Here is a 20034-nt window from a genome sequence, read left to right on the forward strand (position 1 = left end):
TTTCATGCATGAATTATGACAACCTCAATCAGGATTTTTTCTGAAGTCTTTTTTATTCATCTTTAGGCATGAAAGGATGAATAAAAATACTGAATACTGAAAAAATCCTGATTGAGGTTGTATGAAGCACTTTGCAATGAAACACATTATACATCTATAGTAACATTAAAGGACCAGTGGGTGGCAGGGTATGGAGTGACACATCAGTGTCCAATGTAGTGGTTTATGTGCAAGTATACCATCAACACTGACACAAATAGCTTTAAATAGCTGTCCACTGTAGTGACCACTATGCGTGAAAGAGTTAAAGAGGAAGCTGAGAAGAATTTAAAATATTGCCTAAACCTATGATTGCTATTACCACTGGTTTATCTGTAAAACCAGAGAGGTTGGTTGGGAAAGGAAAAGTGAGCAATGCTGTAAGGGAAGAGGTAACGCAGGATTTTTCCATTCTGCAACAGGGGACGGCCGAGGACCTAAATCAAAATGTCAGCTTATGGATATGTGCAGACCAGTAGTGTAATGGTGGGTTTGGTAATGCAAGTTTCCCACCGACTTTACACCTCTGGACTAAAGATTTGTGAATCCTAGTTTCTTTTCCCACGCCACAGGAAAGAAGCAATGCTTTGATCAATTGACTTGAAGAATTGTTTCGATAAAATGAAAACATTAAAAACAGCCTTGATTAATTCTAAGGCTAAGAAGAAGACAATGGTAGATTACGCTGTCTTTGTAGGTCAGATTTAGTCTTAGTGATCAGAGGAAAAATAATTAAAGGACATTAGAGAAGTTAAGGTTCGGGTTACATTTACTGAAACGTTTACTGAACATTTATGAAAACATTTACCTTACTAGATAGAATAAGATAAGATGTATATCAATTAATATCTTATAGAAAGAACCCAATCTGTCAAGGACAGGTAATTTTCCTGGGGTGGTATGAACAAAGGTGAAGACCTCAGTAAGATGGCCTACAGTTCTGCTGCAAGAGCCAATAACAGTGGAGATAAAGGGCAGCTTTGGGTAGTCAATGAGATAGTACACAGTAAATAGTTGTACAGCATTAGTGCATTTGTTCATGGAGATGCATAAAGTAATAAAAGCTTTACTTAAGAAGTCTTGATGCATGCTCAATCATCAAGGTAAGGAAATAATCCAAAAGTTGATTCTGGTCCTCTGAATGTAGCTTTTTCAGTAATGAAATCTAAGAAATTAACTTCTCACTAAGATCAAATCTACATAGTAGAGCAAACAGGTAATTTCATTCTGCTCTATCAAATCTAGTCTTCTGGTTTTAGAGTAGCATTTTTAAATAATAGTAAGAGTAATTTGAAAGAGTAAAAGAGTTAAAAGAGTGTGCATATTGGTGAAAAGGTGGCAGCCATTAAAAAATCCCTGTTATCCAACCAAAGTGCTAACACCCTATTAAGGAGAGTGGTCTGTAAGAACTGCATAATATTATTCTTTCTCAAAAGCTAACAGCTTGGTTCATGGAGGGTGGCAAAGAACCTTGTTCCGAGGAATTATTATATACCACAAATAATAGAGGAGCTAATTTATCATGAAATTTCTTCTAGAATTTGACAGGAAATCCATCAGGACTGGAAGCTTATTTTGCATTGCATATTTGCAAAAGTAATTTCTCGTAAAGTTAGCAGAGAAAAACGGGGTTTTTTGCAACCTCGGTGCAAATGGTTAGAAACTCAAGCTTGACCAAAAACTGATCACTTCTGAAATATCGGATTGAAATTCTGACTAAGGAGACTTAAAAGATTGAAAAATACAGTTAATAAGATTGATAGTAAGTGAGCCTGATAGATCTTTAATTAGCAGGATCAAATGTGATGTTCCATAATGCTACCACTGATGTGTGAGGAGCGATGTTCAGAATAAGTTCTGTGAGAGCACTGAAGTAGGTGTAGCAATTAAATCAAATTCCATTTGTAAATCAAGTCAAAAGTTTAAGAAGAGTTTTATTCTGGTTAATGATTTAACCACAATTATTTGTTCCTTTTTTTTTTTCTTGCCGTTTATTCTACTAGATAACTTATTCCTGGTATGTAGATCTCTTCAAGCGCTGTTGCCAACACAATTTATCCTTGCATGATGCAAGTAGGATGAAATGTCTGCCTGGCTCTTCCCCAGATATCTTTGGGGAATCGTTGCTTATTGGCAAGCCAACTTAGGGCTCTTTGTCACATTCACAGACTTAATGTGGGATCTATTGCTATTTCACGTCTATTAAATTCGATTATTCTGGATATCAGTCATTTTGAAAAATTCAAAAGTGTTGGATTCCAAACAGTGTTGTACTCTGAAATGTCCTAATGTAGTTTTAAGCCTGTAAAACCCATTTTAACCAATACTAATAACAACCAATAACACACAGCTGAGCAGCAAGGTTTAATGCTATCAATTTTCTGTACCCATAAGACCTGGCAGGCAAAAGTTACACAAAGCTGGAGTGACCTGCTTGATGCTGTAATGCATTAGGACAACCTGCCATACTCTTTCTTTGGAGCAAATGGGATTACATACTGTGAAGTGTCCAGCATTGGCAGCGGATTTGCATCTAAGCCTCTGTAGTGCTTGGTGCTGGGTAACCCCTCTGTTATTACATAGATACCGGTATGTGATTTAAGCTATTGAAGATGAACTTTACTCTACATTACCTGGAGATGACTAACCCTAGTACAAAATCTGTTTAATGACTAATTGTCGTCTTTGTGAGAGTAGGGCAAGTAATTCACAGCTAGGACATGTGTCCCGCTCAGGCTCAGCCCAGGGAGCAAAATCAAAGTATTTCTAGTGATGACCGCGTGTCTGAAGTGGATGACTTCCTGATATGTGCTTACTGTGAAAACAGGCAAGTGCAGGCATGCCCTAACTCAGATCTGCTGACAGAGGTGTTAGAGTTTGCAGTATGGGAACGATTTTAGAATATGTCCTTGTTTTCATCTAACCTTGCAAATGGGTTTATTTTATTTACCTAGACCTGCTAATATTTGATTTTCTCTTAACTGAAAGCAAATATATGCCTCCAAATTAGCACGTTATCAGTTGTGAGGCTCATATGCAGCCTGATGCTTACTTTTCCCAAGCAGCACAGAATGAAGCCCTTGCACTGTTGAGTGCTGAATATTGTTGAACCTGTAAGATAGCAGCATGATTGACTTCTAAACTATTTATGCTGAGAAGTTCTCGACAGGAATCAAAGGCTTTTCTGATGTCGTGATGCAGTGTGTGTGCTAAAACTCCCCATCGTAGAAAATCCCGTGAGATACACTGAAGCTTTCAAAGATTGTAACTATATTCCCTTCCTTCTCTGTCCCACTCATGTCTCCCTTCAAGAAGATTTGTTAACTAATAGCATTTAGCTTTTTATTTGCATTTATGGATCTCAAAATCAGAATCTTCCATGTTTTTAGGATAAAGATCAAAATGTCTAACGACTGGTAGATCTTATTTGTTCTCATGGAATTTAATCTTGCGCTTCTCTTTCTCATAATTAAATTAGCAGGTCAGTACCTTTATCTAAGATTATAAAATAAAAAAATAATATATATATATATATATATATATAGATGTGTGTGTGTATATGTGTATGTGTGTGTGTATGTGTGTGTGTATATGTGTATGTGTGTGTGTATGTGTGTGTGTATATATATGTGTGTGTATATATATATATATGTGTGTGTGTATGTGTATGTGTGTGTGTATATATATGTGTGTGTATATATATATATATGTGTGTGTGTGTATGTGTATGTGTGTGTGTATATATATGTGTGTGTGTGTGTGTGTATATATGTGTGTGTGTGTGTGTGTATATATGTGTGTGTGTGTGTGTGTATATATATGTGTGTGTGTATATATATGTGTGTGTGTGTGTGTGTGTGTGTGTGTGTGTGTATATATATATATATGTGTGTGTGTGTGTGTGTGTGTGTGTGTGTGTGTGTGTGTGTGTGTATATATGTGTGTGTGTGTGTGTGTATTAGGGCTGCTCGATTATGGCAAAAATGATAATCACGATTATTTTCACTGAAATTGAGATCACGATTATTTGACGATATTTATTTAACCCTTTAAGACCTACTATAGAACCAAGTCCACCAGAGCTTATATTATTTTTTTTTACATGCTGTAGTGCCATTTGTGGGAGCATTTCAAGTTGCTATACATCAATACAACTGTTATAGCCCATATTTTAATAATATGTATGCATTAAGTCCATAGTAATTACATAAATTGCAAAAAAGTGCAATAAACTACAAAAAAAATTGAAAATCGCTTTTGTTTTGTTTACATATATTTCTACTTGGAGAAATTTAAGAGGTTTATCCCTCAAAACTTTAAATACAATAAAGTTGCAAAAAATAGTTTCCCACCACAGGAAATTTATTTTGAGTGTCTTCATAGTTTTATTTTGGAGATACAGCAATTTTTATATATTGCAGGAAAAACAAAAAACAATCCTATGATGCAAATTTGCAAAGAAAACAGCATGCGCATCATTTCACTGTGGGAAGTGTTACGAACAGCTGATAGGAACGGCAAAGCGTGTTTCTGGAATATTATGTTTTTGTTCCTGCAAGCGCTTTTTATGCAATTTTTGCAAAGCTATATGTGGAACGAAACCATGACCGAGGACAAGCTGATGGCATAAGATGTAAGTACAACTCCTCCGGTTTCATATGCAAAACAAATTATTGCGCTAGCTTACACGGTTCAGGTTCTACAGGGATTTAAAAATAGTTACGCAAAACGGAGCGTGCTGCTCTGACCGGCTTTAAAGGGTTAACAATGACTTTAAAAAAATAATATAAAATAGTGTGCAACACCACTGAAGTTTTTTTTTTTTTAAACTCTCTTTTCAACCAACAGCAGTCACTCTCCAAATAACTTCTGCTTAGCTTTCCGAGCTTCCCTCGGGTCCTCTTAATCAGCGGTCTCCAACCTTTTTTGCGCCACGGACCGGTTTATGCCCGACAATATTTTCACGGACCGGCCTTTAAGGTGTCGCGGATAAATTAGGGAGGGGCTAATAATCGGCTCAGTCATTTTTAATGATCGTTGAAAGCCCAGATCGTAATCGTGATTAAAATTCGATTAATTGAGCAGCCCTAGTGTGTGTATATATATATATATATGTGTGTGTGTGTGTGTGTGTGTGTATGTATATATATATATATATGGGGAATCAAGACCAAACGACACCTCCGTCTCCTCCTTGTCTGAGCTCGCCACATTGGTGTCAGAAGTGGGATGATGGTGGCACCCCATGTTCTGACCCGAGTGACTTTTCCCCCGCCGGTCGTGACCGGCCGGTGCGCCAAAAGAAGGCACCTGGACATTTGCAGGACTTTGTGTGGGGCAATGGGGTCGTTGGGGACGACTGACCCCTTAGGTGGGGGGCTATGTAGCGGGTCAGGGCTATTCGGGGTTCTGTTTGTACAGTTATGTTTTGTTTATGTTGCCATAGTGACGCTGCGACGTTGTGTCTTTCCGGGGTCAGAGGGCGCCCTGTGTTGTTGTTGTTGTGCGGTTGCCGCGCTTAGCAGTTAGCTAGCGGCAGTGTTCTTCTGCAGATGTCAATAAACGGCTGTGCTCCCTGGCTAGCTCACGGGAAGCAAGACCAAACGACACCTCCGTCTCCTCCTTGTCTGAGCTCGCCACATTGGTGTCAGAAGTGGGATGATGGTGGCACCCCATGTTCTGACCCGAGTGACTTTTCCCCCGCCGGTCGTGACCGGCAGGTGCAAAAGAAGGCACCTGGACGTTTGCAAAGTGAAAGCAAAAAACAAGCGCAAATTCAAACGCGATTTCAATATGTCACATATTGACAGTGGCTCACCGATGCCAATGACATAATTACCCAGCTACATTTCCGAAAGAATGCAAAAGCATTGACATATATTTTTGCTTCCTACAATAGCCCGACGGGCAGGGCAGAGATAGATTTTGGTAGCCCGGCTGGAAAAATCGCTAACCCGTCGGGCTAGCGATTTTGCAAGCCCTGTGTTACAGGCATGGCCCTTTAAGGATGAAGCCTGATGGGAAATGTATTCGGGATGTGTGTAGCGGGATTGCCTGGTGTGTGTGTGAAGAGAGAGAGCGGAGAAGGGGAAAAAGTAACGGTTAGCTACAGAAGAGACGAAAAGAAAATAAATAAAAGGAATATAATAACTCCCTCGACAGCCAGAGTTGTGTCGGCGATGCTCGCTGTGAGTAAACTGTTTCAGCCCACTGTACACGGTGTTCGTGCCTTAGAAAAGAAATAAAGTTCAGTGAAGCAGTTTCCTACGCCTCCTTCGATCTTTTTGCTAGCGGAGTTGACCTGTATAGTAAGCTGTTGCCGGTGTTGTGCCAAAAAGTGATTGTCTGCCAAAAACTGATTTCCGGTATTTGCCAAAAAGCGATTGCTCATATTTAAAGTGCTATAAGTAACTTGTTGGGCTATAATATGTTAAACATATGTCAAATGCATCCCTTATGGATGACATAAAGTCATCTTGAGCCACAAACAACATTCGTGTAGCAAGATACAAGCCGCAATCAGTTTTTGGCAGCGACTTTTATATAACCTTTATTTATGCAGTAAAAAAAATCTCATTAACATTAAAAATGTATTTTGTAAGAGTAAGTTGGCCAAGAGCACAGCAGAAATGGCAGCAAATATTACAATAGTTCTGTAAAAATATTTTAAGTGGGGATAAAGGACCGGATTGGTTATAATGTAAGTACAAGTTGTAAAGATACTTAAAAAACAGATAATTTTTAATTCTTTATGTAACCCCTTTGTATCCCCTGTTCACCGAAGTCTATTTACGAACATACGTAAAGATATTACACATAAAAAATACACAGAAACACTGGAAATCACTTTTTGGCAGACAATCACTTTTTGGCACAACACCGGCTACGAGTCAGTTACGGAACCTTCAAGTAACTGCCAGAGGTTTCCTTACTACGGTTCGGGGCCGCGGATCTGGCGCGGTAACACCTGTATCTGATTGAGGAATCACTCATCTTTGGAAAAGAGAGTTTATTACAGAGAAATGGCTCTTTCCAAAATAAAAGCTATACTATACGCCTCTTCTGGGCTATATTCTCAGCAGCATATTGTAGCGGGTCAGGGCTGTTCGGGGTTCTGTTTGTACAGTTATGTTTTGTTTATGTTGCCATAGTGACGGGTGACGCCCTCTCGCTGCGACGTTGTCCTTCCGGGGTCAGAGGGCGCCCTGTGTTGTTGTTGTTGCCGTGCGGTTGCCGCGCTGAGCAGTTAGCTAGCAGCAGTGTTCTTCTGCAGATGTCAATAAACGGCTGTGCTCCCTGGCTAGCTCATGGGAAGCAAGACCAAACGACACCTCCGTCTCCTCGCTGTCTGAGCTCGCCACATTGGTGTCAGAAGTGGGATGATGGTGGTACCCCATGTTCTGACCCGAGTGACTTTTCCCTCGCCGGTCGTGACCGGCCGGTGCGCCAAAAGAAGGCACCTGGACATTTGCAGGACTTTGTGTGGGGTAATGGGGTCGTCGGGGACGACTGACCCCTTAGGTGGGGGCTATGTAGCGGGTCAGGGCTGTTCGGGGTTCTGTTTGTACAGTTATGTTTTGTTTATGTTGCCATAGTGACGGGTGACGCCCTCTCGCTGCGACGGTGTGTCCTTCCGGGGTCAGAGGGCGCTCTGTGTGTTGTTGTTGCTGTGCGGTTGCCGCGCTGAGCAGTTAGCTAGCGGCAGTGTTCTTCTGCAGATGTCAATAAACGGCTGTGCTCCCTGGCTAGCTCACGGGAAGCAAGACCAAACGATACCTCCGTCTCCTCCTTGTCTGAGCTCGCCACAATATTAAACATATCAGGTCCCCATAAGGAGAATCATGTGCTAACGGCTGTCTAAATGACTCAGGTAAAGTTTGTAGCATGCATGCTTGTTGTTTTTGTCTGCTTCCACTTGTCTTTGCACTAGGATGATGTCGGCGTAAATGTGCAGTCATATTCGTTGTGTTCCCACTAGTGCTGTCAGCGTTAATCTCGTTGAAATGACGTTAACGCCACAACACGGTAAATCTCCGTTAACGAGCTACCCCTGCGTGGGGCTAGACGGCCAATTCAGCATTGCGTGGCACATCCAACATACTGTTTTACTTTAGTCCATGAGGCGCTTACCTTCAGGGTCATATGTCACATGAAAACCAAAATAATTCCAAACGCCAGATCTGAATGAGGGTAGGGGAGGTTCAATTTGCCATGTTGCAAGGAGAGCTTAACTTCTGTCTCGCTAGCTTGCCCTGCACTCTTCCTTCTGACGATGCTGTCTGTGTTGAATGCTCAGTGGATCTGCGCTCGACAGTGCAGCCTAGGCGGAGTAGTCGAACGCAGATTCACTGAGCGCTCAACACAGACAGCATCGTCAGAAGGAAAGCTGATCAAATAAATTACAAATTTGTACAAATGCGTACGGAACCGAAAGCACTGTATCAACGGTTCAATATCGATACGAGTATCGTTGCACCCCTAATATATATATATATATATATATATATATATATATAGACCAAAAAGTTTTATTGCTAAAAATAAATGAAGGATGCCTTCAAGGTGGTGTTTATTCAGTATTTGTGCTGTAAACAGAAATCCTCTAGGGTTTGGTCATACAATGTATATCAAGTGTACAGTTTTTCAAGCTCTTCAGCAAGTATGCTGCCCTAGTCATTGCTAAGAAACTTGCTACAGTTTTTACTGTGTGTTTACACTGTCTTGAGACTGTTCTCTATCTCATATGCTTCAATGTGATGTGATGGTGCTGGATACATGTTTAGAGTTGTTACTATACTGTAGAATCTGGTGTCTGTTTGATGGACATCCTTTGACGGATAACAACTCAATCCACTAATGCCTAAAACCTTTGCAAACTATTGCATATATGCACACGTACTCAGTTGCTCGCGTTATCCGCTTGCTTTCATCACTTTCTCATTCAAGCGCTCTCTTTAAATTCCACCTAATAAGAAAATGTTGTCTTGGGGCCGTCTGGTCAGCTTGAACTAGGATGTCAGTGAGAACACAATGGGGCATAGCACTGACTTAACATCACGGTTAATAATTTACAGACCTGCTGCAAATGTTTCACAGCACATTTTTTTTCCCATGAGGAGATCACTTGTTTAAATTGTGGTGTGAATAACTGACTATATTCAAGCACAGCTCACAGAGTCCAATTACTAATCTCAGCAGATAAGCATTTCTGCTGTTATCTGGAGTTTTGAATTCAATTGAATGTGAGAACAGGGGCCACGCAAGTTGATGTTGGTCAGTGTAATAATAATGCATCTTTGTTCATATACAATGGCAAACTTTGAAACGCTCGGGATCCCTGCTTAACAAAGCATTTAGATGGAAATCAAGGTCAGATTGATGTTTATTTGTTTTGGCCTTAGGACCTGTATGAAAATAGCCCTCAATGAGGAAAAACTCCCACGAAAACCTCATCAACATTAAAGGCAGTTTGTTCTGTTTGTGTGTTGCTGTTTACCAGGGAGGCTTTTGATCACTGACACCCCCCATAGATAAAGTGAAGCATGAAGGCCAAATCCTGCCCCGCATTGATCTGAACAAACATCCCCCTCCCGTTGCCAGCATACACGCACACGCACACACGCTGTCCTAATATTACCATAGTGTTAGTACTCTACAGCAAGATCAACAGTGTGTGACAACAGCTGTGTCACATTATGAATATTGCAACATCAATGGGTGCAGAGGTCATTATACGAATTAATTGGCAGTGGTGCTGTCATTAACGCTATCCAAACACGCCTATAGTTAATGCGAATGATCCGAAAATGTTTTATCTAATTGTTTATTCATGCTGTCCCTCCATTATTCGTTTTCAGCTTTTGCTAGTAGCATTAGGGTGATCCTGTGTGTAAGTTGCAGACAAGAGATTTTGCACTATTCTGTGAATGTTATTTCTTCAAAGTTGCCCTGCATTATTAATTTGAGTGTTAGTTTCAAGTTGCCTTGGGTACTTATCTTTGTGTTTTTACCCTCCAACCCTCTGTAATCTCCTATTACCCCCTCCACTTTGCCCATTCCCCCTTTGCTACCCTCCTCTCTCTCCCTCCCTTTTTTTCTCTCCCAGGCGAGTGATGCATGCTGCAAACGGTGCGTGCGTGTAGTGTGAGCGAGAGCCATCGGTGTATGCGTGTGCTTGTGTTGCGTGTGTGTTTGACTGTATGAGTGTGTGTGCTTGAATGTGTGTTGAGAGAGCGAGAGAGAGCAAGAGCGAACGAGAGAGAGAGAGAGAGAGAGACGGATAGACCGAGCCTCTAACACGGAGCATGCCTCTGCGTCCGGCAGCCGGCAAACATGAGCCACCGAGCCCTCCACGGCAGGACCAGCAGCAGCACACACACACACACTCACACACAATCACACACCCTCACACACACGCAGCAAACGGCAGCCAGGGGGCCAGCACTGACAGCAGCAGCTCCCGGGAAGAGGACAGTGGCGTTCCCGTTCCTCACGGTGTTCCGGCTTTCCGTCCCAGTGCAGAGCGTAGCAACAGTGCAAGAGCACCCATGGAGGAGCCAACAGGCAACACGGTGGTCATCCGCATTGGAATCCCAGACTTGCAGCAGACGGTAAGAGCTCATTCTGTAGCCAGAGTATAAAAGAGAGGTAATCTGCCTCTCCCCCTTCCTCTTTGAATAGGTGCTTTCTACCTCTCTACTGCTGGCTTTATGTATTATCTGTCCTTTTAAACATCGTCAGCTTTTAATTTTTCGTCTTTTCCGTCAGCTTCTCTTTATCGTTATCACCCATGCTCTTCTTTTCCCTTGTTTTCGGTTTTGGTTTTTTTTGGTATGCACACTTAGTAGCTGTGTTTGCTTGCTGGCTTCTGGGGGTTCCACTCCTCCCCTCCCCACCTTTTCCACTGTTGCCTCGCTAATAAATCTACCTCTTCATTAACTGGGCTTCAGCTGACTTTGACAACTGGCCACTTAGGGTGAGAATGGGGGTCTGAGGGAAGGGGGAGGAACGGAAAAGGCATCAGGGGTAACGGAGGCTGTGAGGTGATTGCAAATGCCCAAGAAGGCACGAGGTAGAGAATCATGACAGTTATACCTAAACAGTAAAACTTTACCTCATCATGTCGTCTTCCCACTGTGTTTGCTCTGTGCCCAGAGAGTATAACAGGTCCAATCATACACTGTTCCTCCACTAATGAAGCTGCAGTTTCTCTGAATGTGTAGCCTGTACCTGTGTAGTATTGCAGCCACTGAAAATAAAAGCAGAACCATCAGACTGTTGAAACCATTTGATCGCCTTCACAAGTGTGTCCATATCTGTATGTGATTGCTGCAGAGGGTGGTGTGAAACAGGACAAATGGGCACATAGTAAATTAGTTCTGTCATTCAGTTTTCAAGCTATCTCATTCATGTAGATTCAACAACATTGAGTAATGCAGTGCAGTGGAACATCTGTCACTGAAGTGTCAAGGTGCCATTTCTTTGAGGTTAACGGGGATCTTCAATTTGATTGCCTGGAACTGCACTTAACTGCAGAGAAATAGCATTTTACTGTTTGATTGGCTGTAAAATAAAACGTTCAGCTCAACATATCTTGACCCCATGTTATATGTCTGCAGCTATTGCTGCTCTCTCTCTCTCGCTCCGTATATATATATATATATATATATATATATATTTGTTTATATAAATATGTCAGTAGCACATATAAGATCACACTATTAGACAAATGAAGTGACTTTCCTCTGGAATAACACATGACTCTGAGTCAACACTTATCAACTTATCTAGCCATTCACCTTCTGTTTCACATTAATACTCGATATATTGTCTATTAATTGTAAAGCAAAACACAGATTATACCCTGGCAGCCATTCGCTACATACTTGTGCTCAGTTACTAAGCTTTTTGCAAGAAGTTAGGCTGAGTGTCCCGTTTCTATTCATTCTGCAGACATTGATGGCGAAGGCAAGAGGCTGGTGCTCTGTTTGTTGTTGTTGATTACCTCATTGTCGTTGGATACTTGGCTGAAATGACCCATTGTATCTTAGTGAGGCTCCAGCACCGAATGCCAGGAATAAAGGCAGGAAATAAAAGGAAGGCAGCTGAAAAGAAAGTAGAGAATTCCCCAAAGGTGCTATAGAATAGCCCTGTGTGGACAAAAATGTTTTCAAGCAAGCTCAAACTCAAAACTCTCAGCATGCAAATATGTATAATATAGAATAAGTATTTGCAGTTACATGAAAGAATACACACACACACACCTGGGCATGGTTTTACAAGCTTACACAGTTACACACTCAAACATGCACTCATGTTCATGATTCCTAATCCCATTGCCCGGGGAATTGCCTTAATGTGGTTATGTAACGTTAAGATGCTCCACGAATTATTAGTTTCAGTTTCAGTCACATTTAGTCCAGTATATGGATAAGAAAGCAAGAACACATATGGGATGACACAGTGATAGAGGGAAAGACAAACAGAGAGTTTGCCTGAAGTCTGACAGACAAACATAGAGGCAGCTGACAGATGGCCAGATTCTGACAGTTTGAATCTTTTATGGAGCAGTCAAAAGTGACTCGTGTGTACTCTGAGTAAGCAGGAGATTACACTAGAATAGTCTGCCTGAAGTAGGATTACACATCTCCTGCTGTTTCAAGCCTAGATCAGGAGAATGAAGCACCATGCAAAGATCATGCTGGGCAACATTTTCCCTTTTCTGCGAGAAATTAGGGTGGAGCACAGCCCAATATGCAGTAAAGCCAGAGTATAAAATAGTTAATAGTTCCTTCACAATTCCTTTCTCAATCTCTGACCTATTATGTTGAGTTCCCAGTATTTTTTCAGCCTAATTAATCTGAAGTAGGGGTATTATTTCTGGTGCTATTCTTGCATGTGAACTGTGTTTTGAGAATTTCTTCTTCAGGTCTGGTTAGGTGATGGAGTAAAATAAAGAGTGGTGTTAAAATTATGGAAGACAATTATGGAAATTAAGGAAGAAAATTAATGGATTTTAGTCATTCAGCTTGCAATTTATTCTAAGCAAGTCCGTCATTACATAAAAGTACTGTTCAGTCTTTGGCAAACATTTAATCTCTAACTGTATTTTGGCAACAGGAGATAGTACAGTTGCATTAGCAGTCAGTACCACCTTTTGTTCGGTCGGGGTGTTTGGGAAATTATTTGTAAAGATTGTACTTTTTTCCCACCATAGGTATCATTTGGTATTCATCATACCCAGCTTCACAAAAATTCTATTTTTGTGATAGAAGCAAAAAAGATAGATTCCCAATACCGCTAATGGGTGTCATTCATCTCTCAAAAGAGAGGGAGACACACACGTAAATAGTCTGCCCCACTATTGCCTACCTGCTTTAATCCATCTTCTCCATTTATTTTTGTGTTACGTCTCTCAGTGCATCCCATTTCTTTATCCATTCACAGAATACATTTTTCTGTCAGATGCAGAAATCTGTCACGATTATGATGTTGAGAAAATAATTTTAAAAATAAACAAAAAACAAACAAAAAAACCCCTCAAGTCTTGTTATATAGACCTTTGGGTTTGAGGGTTACACGCAGTATGCTTTCTCTTTGAAAAAACATTTGTCTTGTGGAAGCTCGAGGTTTCAGCTCTCTTGTTTGTAACAATAGTTGCTGCATCTTATTGGGTCGAACTGAAATAGACATCTTGAAGGCCCTTTCATTGTCTCTGTGCATATTTTCCTGTTCACATGCTTGCATGTAGCAGCATATGGTGTCCCTCCTTACACTTTACATCCTTTTGTGCTGGACTTAGCACTTTGTGATGCCCTCTTTGTCTTTTCTGTTGTTTTTGAATTTTTTTCCACCTCTTCTGTCTGCCTGTGTAGTTGGCTTATAAGGTACCCTGTTTTTCCTGTCTGCTACTGTCTTGAACTGCTGTCTGAGTAAGTTATTTTCTGGAAACATTTGGCACATGTACATATGTAGGCTTAATATTTCATGAAAGACATTGTCCTTGACATTTTTCATTCTACAGTACTCTTCAAAAGTCTTGAGTCACCGCTAATTTCGTTATATTTTGCTAGGAAAATACAAAATAGGTGCAGCAATTTATTGAAGTTGAGGCAGTCTTAAGAAGTCTTCAGGAATAGTTCTCCAGGCTTCTTGAAGAGCATCTTCTTTGGATGTTTGCTGCCTTTTGTTCTGTTCTCTGTTAAGATGATCCCACACTGCTTCAATAATGTCGAGGTCCACATGCTGGGGAGTGTTCCATTGTGCGGTTTTCTCTCCATGGTATAGTTTTGCTGCATTGGCAGTGTGTTTGGAATCAATGCAAAAAAATTATGCTGTTGCCAATCAGGCAGATTCCAGACTTTACTGTGTGGTGTTTAAACATATGATTGCACTTTTCAGTGTTCCACCCAAAACCGATGGAACCCATTGAACCCAAAATTTCAAACTTGGTTTCATCACTCCATTGATTTTCACTCCAGTTCTTGTATAATTTGGCATTGTTCAGTCATTTCTCCCTGTTTCCCTTTCTTTAAAATGGCTTTTGCAAAGCGACCCTTCCACTGAAACCCTGAAGACATAACTTTTACATACTAGTAAAGTTTTCGTTTTGCTTATTAGGCCTGCCCCACTTCTCCTTGTTCAATTTCCTGTGCACGACAAACCGTTCCAAGATAGACCATGTTTTCAGCTGACTGAGGATGGCTTAGTTGGTGCAAAAATCCAGCTTTATACCTGTTAAACTCTGTTATTTTTAGCATTTTTCTTTAAGCTAACTAAAGAAATTCAAAGGCTGCTGACAGGATGCTAGAAATAAAGTCACTAAAGATACTTGTCTGTTATGTGTAAATCCAATGCTGGTTCATCCCTGCTGTCTTTTTTGTGCTGTTGGAATTTTTAAAAAGTCTGTGCTAGTGACTAATTGTTCAAACGCCATCTCAATTATTCAAATTTAGAATTTTTATTAGTCAAAGTAAAAAATGACAGTTTTTGTCGGACTGTTAAATTTAATTTTGATCTCGTGATGTGGAAAATAGACTATAAGTTTAAAAATGTCTCTTCTCCATTAACCCCAAGGCTTGTCATTTTGACCTCACAGTTGTAAATCTGTTGCTGAATAAATAATAGGATTTTTGTTTTCAAGTGGAAATTTCAGAAACTGAAAAAAAGCTAAAAAAAAAAAAGTTCAAGTTGTTTTTATATCACCAGCGTCAAATTCTTTTCTTGGCCAATTTACCGAGTATATATCCAGTGACAGTTATGCCTTATGTCATTTTTGTACTCTGTGGAACATGTGGCCATCATGTTTTGAGTACCTGCTGTGTAGCCTCCTGGCAGATTAATCTCTTTTGTCCCTTTTGTGTGTTCTTGTTTAACTACCATCTGCCTGCATCGTCAGTCCAGATGATATTTTGACGTATTTCCAAATATGCAACTGTTGTTTTCCTTAGCCAGTAAGAGTGGGGACCTGTCGTTTAGTAACTTGTTAATCAGTACTGCTACCTGATTTACACTGTAGATTGGTTGAATGCAGGCTGCAAAATTTAGTAGCTGAAAAACAAATATGATTTCAGTTCTGTTATCCTGGTGTTACCCAAATTAACAGTTCTGCTGGTGCCTTTCTGAGTAGAGAAGGGATTTCCCTGTGTATCTAGTAAATTGGTGCGGGTGTAGGTGTGAGTGGTAGTCTGTCTCTCTGATGACCTGCCCTGGCTGTAGCTCATCTCTCACTCAGTGTCAGCTGGGATAGGCTCCAGCTCCCTGCAACTCAGTTGGATAAGTTGTTAAGAAAATGGATGGATTGAGATTTAGAAGCAGAAACCAAATATTAACAGACCTGGACTGAGCTCAAGCCCCCGAAAATAATTCAGGACTAAGAACGCAACTTTTCAGTCCAAATACTGACACAGACACCTTGACTCAAACGATCTGTTTCTTTAGTTTGTTTGTTTTTTATTTTTTGTCCAGTTGATACTATTGTTAAGTGTTTTTTGTTTTTTTTGAGAAGGACAACCGCTGCCCAAGCAAAAACCTGTAGTGATCCCATATGTGTCAGGAGTATCGGAGCACTTGAGATGCATTTTTTCTAAACACCGGGTTTCTGTGGCTTTTAAACCCCAAAACACGCTGCGCCAAAAATTGGTCCACCCCAAGGATCGGGTCCCCCGACACAAACAGAGTAACATAGTGTACGCTGTTAAGTGCCAGGAGGATTGCCAGGATTTATAGCGGATGGCACAACACAGAAGAGCTACCTCATCAGGCCAGGACTCTGCAGTCTATTTACACCTACAGGCGAGTGGACACTCTTTCAAGGATGAGGATGTACACATCCTGGACAGGGAGGAACGCTGGTTTGAGCGCGGAGTCAAGGAGGCCATTTACGTGAAAAGGGAAAGACCATCTCTGAATCGAGGAGGGGGCCTAAGGATACATCTTTTGCCATCTTACAATGCTGTGATTGCAGCCATTCCCCAACTCTCTGTGAATGGTACTCATGGCTATAGGGCTTTGGAGTTGACGTCACGCCGCAATGCATTATGGGAGCGCAGCACCATTTTCGGGGTCTACGAATCAAACCAAACACACTGTGTTAGAATGACGACTACAAGAAAGATGCTTAAAAGCGGCTCAAAAGAGAATGAACTGTATAGAGACCGATTGCGTCCAGAGGCGAAGCAGCGGTACTTGCAGAAAATAGCGTGCATTGGAAATGTGGACCCGTATGAAATACGGCCGTGGAGTAGAAACCCTGAAGACCAACCGCTATTGATGTAGCCTGACATATTCTCGTACCTTGTCTGTGGAGTCAGCGCGTACAAGTCGTCATTCAAGCAAAGGTAAGTCAGCTCGAGTACTGCGAGTGAAATGCGTTTGATTTCCCTGCAAACATTCAGATTAGTGCAGCATAAATTCATTCATGAGGGGAAATTACAGTGAGAACATGTGGAGGCTGTTAGGTGGATAACATAGTGAGTTCAGTGCATTGATGTGACACTGTCCTGAAGGATTGTTATTCTTTATGGTTAAAGAAATTGCACTAATTTATTCATATTTATTATAAATAATTCTAATTATACATCTTGCTTCCATGTTTGTATCTTGTGTCACTAAAAATACATTTTATTTTAATTTTATATATTGATCAATGACCTGCAGAATCTCCTTATCATATTAAGTGATTCATAATTGTCACTTTATGCTTTCTCCATCTCTAAAGTGATGACATCCTTGCATTACATCCTTTAGGTTCATTTTCTGCAGGCAGGTTTCTGACAGAGAACAGGCAGATTTAGAATATAACATGCAGCGTTCTATAGATGGAAAAAGAAATGAAAAATTACATGTATGTGCTAACTTTCTAAACACTTTGTTACATTTATGATAAAGTAGATTAAACACATTTATGTCTGCCTTGGCTCATTAGTTCTTGTCTTTAAATGAACTTTGTCTGTGTGTGTTTCAGGTCCTGCACTCTCAAAGACTGAATGAACCAGCATTGCAGCCATGGGTCACTGTGAGCATCACAGGGAAGGTTGAAGCCGCGCACTGCACCTGTATGGCCAGAGTCGCAGAGACCTGCAGCCATGTCGCTGCTCTTCTGTTTAATGTAGAAGCAACAGTGTTGATCTGTGGCACAAGGACTGTTACAGATGAACCTGCATACTGGGTTTTGCTGGGTAATATGGCCAAGATACAGCCAGAGGTTGGCCATAAGATAGACTTCTCCTCTTCAGCTGCCCAAAAAAAGGCTCTCAATCAAAACATAATAATAATAATAATAATAATAATAATGGATTGGATTTATATAGCGCTTTTCAAGGCACCCAAAGCGCTTTACAATACCACTATTCATTCACTCTCACATTCATACACTGGTGGAAGCAAGCTACAGTTGTAGCCACAGCTGCCCTGGGGCAGACTGACAGAAGCGAGGCTGCCATATCGCGCCATCGGCCCCTCAGACCATCTGTAGTGACAGGTAAAAGGAGGGGTCCTCAAAACAGAAAAATCCCATCTGCTACTTTGGAGGAGTTGTCACTGCTATTGGATACTTTGCTGGAACACAGTAAAGCTGTGGGTTGTGGGAATGACCCATAATGTTTTATCTAGGGGTCTAGATTTATGCCTGTAGTGCACTGCCGTGTAAATAATTTGCATTTACTGAATATATACTGACTGAGTACCACTGTTCAAAAGTTGAATAAAGAAACAAACTAATTTTTGCCTCTTTTTTTTTTTTTTATTGAAACCACCTTATAGAACATCACATCAGTTACAATGTAGAATCCATGTCATTTATAGTTTACAAATGACAAAATGTTTACACAAAATCATGAGTGTTTACATGACATCACCCACTACTAACATTATTTACTGTATCTTTTGAAAAAATACAGCAATTTTAACAGCACAATACTTAAGAATATTTAACAGGAGCAGGTTTCATTTTTCCCTGGTTTTATTATCACACTGTTCACCAAAACGCAGCAAACCTTCACCATCTTATCCAGGAGGGTCACCTCTTCACCCTCACATGGAAGAAGTAATCTGATTGGCATGGTGGTATGTTTGAAGCAGGTCCCTTTTGTAGCACTGGAACCCAGTCACGATGTTTCATCCATTTCATAGGCTGGTTTGCTGCAATAATGCCAAATAATTAGCATCTCTATTGATAGAAGGTAGTTCTGCAAAATCACTCAGTAGGATGTTTGTTCTAATTTGCTATGACCGCAGAGCGCATAGAAAATAAAACTAATAGGCTATAAAGAGTGATATGAACATATTTAGAACTTACCGGAATGAAAATGTCTGGAGCACCAACAGATATTTGGAGATGGAAGAGAACTACACGTCAGCTCGTCTCACAGCTGCTATCCAGGCTGGACGCCTTCGTTTGGTAACATCGATACACGAGCTGCCTCATGTTGCTTCCGGGTTGGGAAAGAATAAAAAGATAAACCCTTTTCAAGCTTATTCTCTTGCCGGTCGTGCGATCGAACATTGCAGCCGACCACACAGCAAATACGAACCATGGCTGTTGTGTGTGACTTCGCTCCCTTTTCACTTGCGCTAGACCCCCAAAATGGCGGATCGGGCCAAAATCCTTTCCACGCCCACCCCCCGTGACATCACGCTCCAAAGCCCTATAGATCAGTGGGTTTGGTCAGTGGTCATGAGAATTTGCATAATTAAGATTAAGGAACTGACCTCCCAGCCCATTGTTCCTTCAGTGGGCTGGTTTCAGTCATTATGCAAATGTACTGTTTATAAGACTGAAGAAGTCACTTGGATGAGTGACGAAACGTTTCTCCCACAAAACGCTACGTCCAGATGAACAGTATTAACCTTTGGAGATATTGTTAAGTTTGTAAACTGTTAATTTTGTTAACTACCTTTTTAGAAGCGTTTTATGTGTCTGACAAGCTTCCATGTTCAACAGTAAGTTGCTAAGAGCATGTTTTGGCTCATTGGTGCTGAGCAGGTATTCTGCAGTGAGCTTACCACAGAAAGCAGAGGTATTACAAGCGAGAGTGAATGAAAACATCAAATTTGTAGCAGGATAGCTAAAATAAGCTATCCACAAAGCCAACCCTCGTGGTTGTTGCTTTAAGGTTCTTTTCTTGTATTAGAACTGTACTTGACCCCCCCAAAATTTAATTACTCTCATCTTTATTGCATAGCTTTTACATCTTGATGCATAATAATGAATGAAAATAATAAAAAGTCATCTAAACGTCACCCATCCACCAATATGAGGTGTTTGTTGATATGCTGTGTTTGGTTTTCTCTAAACATGGCACTGTGCTTTATGATTAAACCTCTTGGTCTCACCTGTCCAGAGGACATTGCTCCAAAAGTCTGGTGGTTTGTTCACCTTGGGGTGAATTTGGAACATCCACTCCTGAGAAGATTGGCAACTGTGTTAAATCTCGAACTCTGTTTCTGTAATTGGGCTTAGTTGTGTGTTGTTATTCATACGATCTGGGTTAGTTC

At 40.8% G+C, this 20034-nt stretch overlaps 1 protein-coding gene across 1 annotated transcript in view; it reads left to right on the top strand.

Moving 5' to 3' along the window:
* Positions 1-6093: 6093 nt before the first annotated feature.
* Positions 6094-20034, top strand: part of shank3a (SH3 and multiple ankyrin repeat domains 3a) — a 181033-nt gene continuing 167092 nt past the window's right edge. The window contains exons 1-2 of the mRNA XM_086298422.1: positions 6094-6227; positions 10145-10649. Of these exons, the coding sequence (XP_086154548.1) occupies positions 10344-10649 (306 nt within the window). The 5' untranslated portion in view covers positions 6094-6227; positions 10145-10343. The remainder of the gene's footprint in view (positions 6228-10144; positions 10650-20034) is intronic.

The sequence above is a fragment of the Aulonocara sp. 'chitande type north' Nkhata Bay genome, linkage group LG7, assembly GCF_057382095.1.
Source record: "Aulonocara sp. 'chitande type north' Nkhata Bay isolate Kocher_YH1m ecotype deep benthic linkage group LG7, A_spYH_male_GT1.1, whole genome shotgun sequence".
Classification (NCBI taxonomy): domain Eukaryota; kingdom Metazoa; phylum Chordata; class Actinopteri; order Cichliformes; family Cichlidae; genus Aulonocara; species Aulonocara sp. 'chitande type north' Nkhata Bay.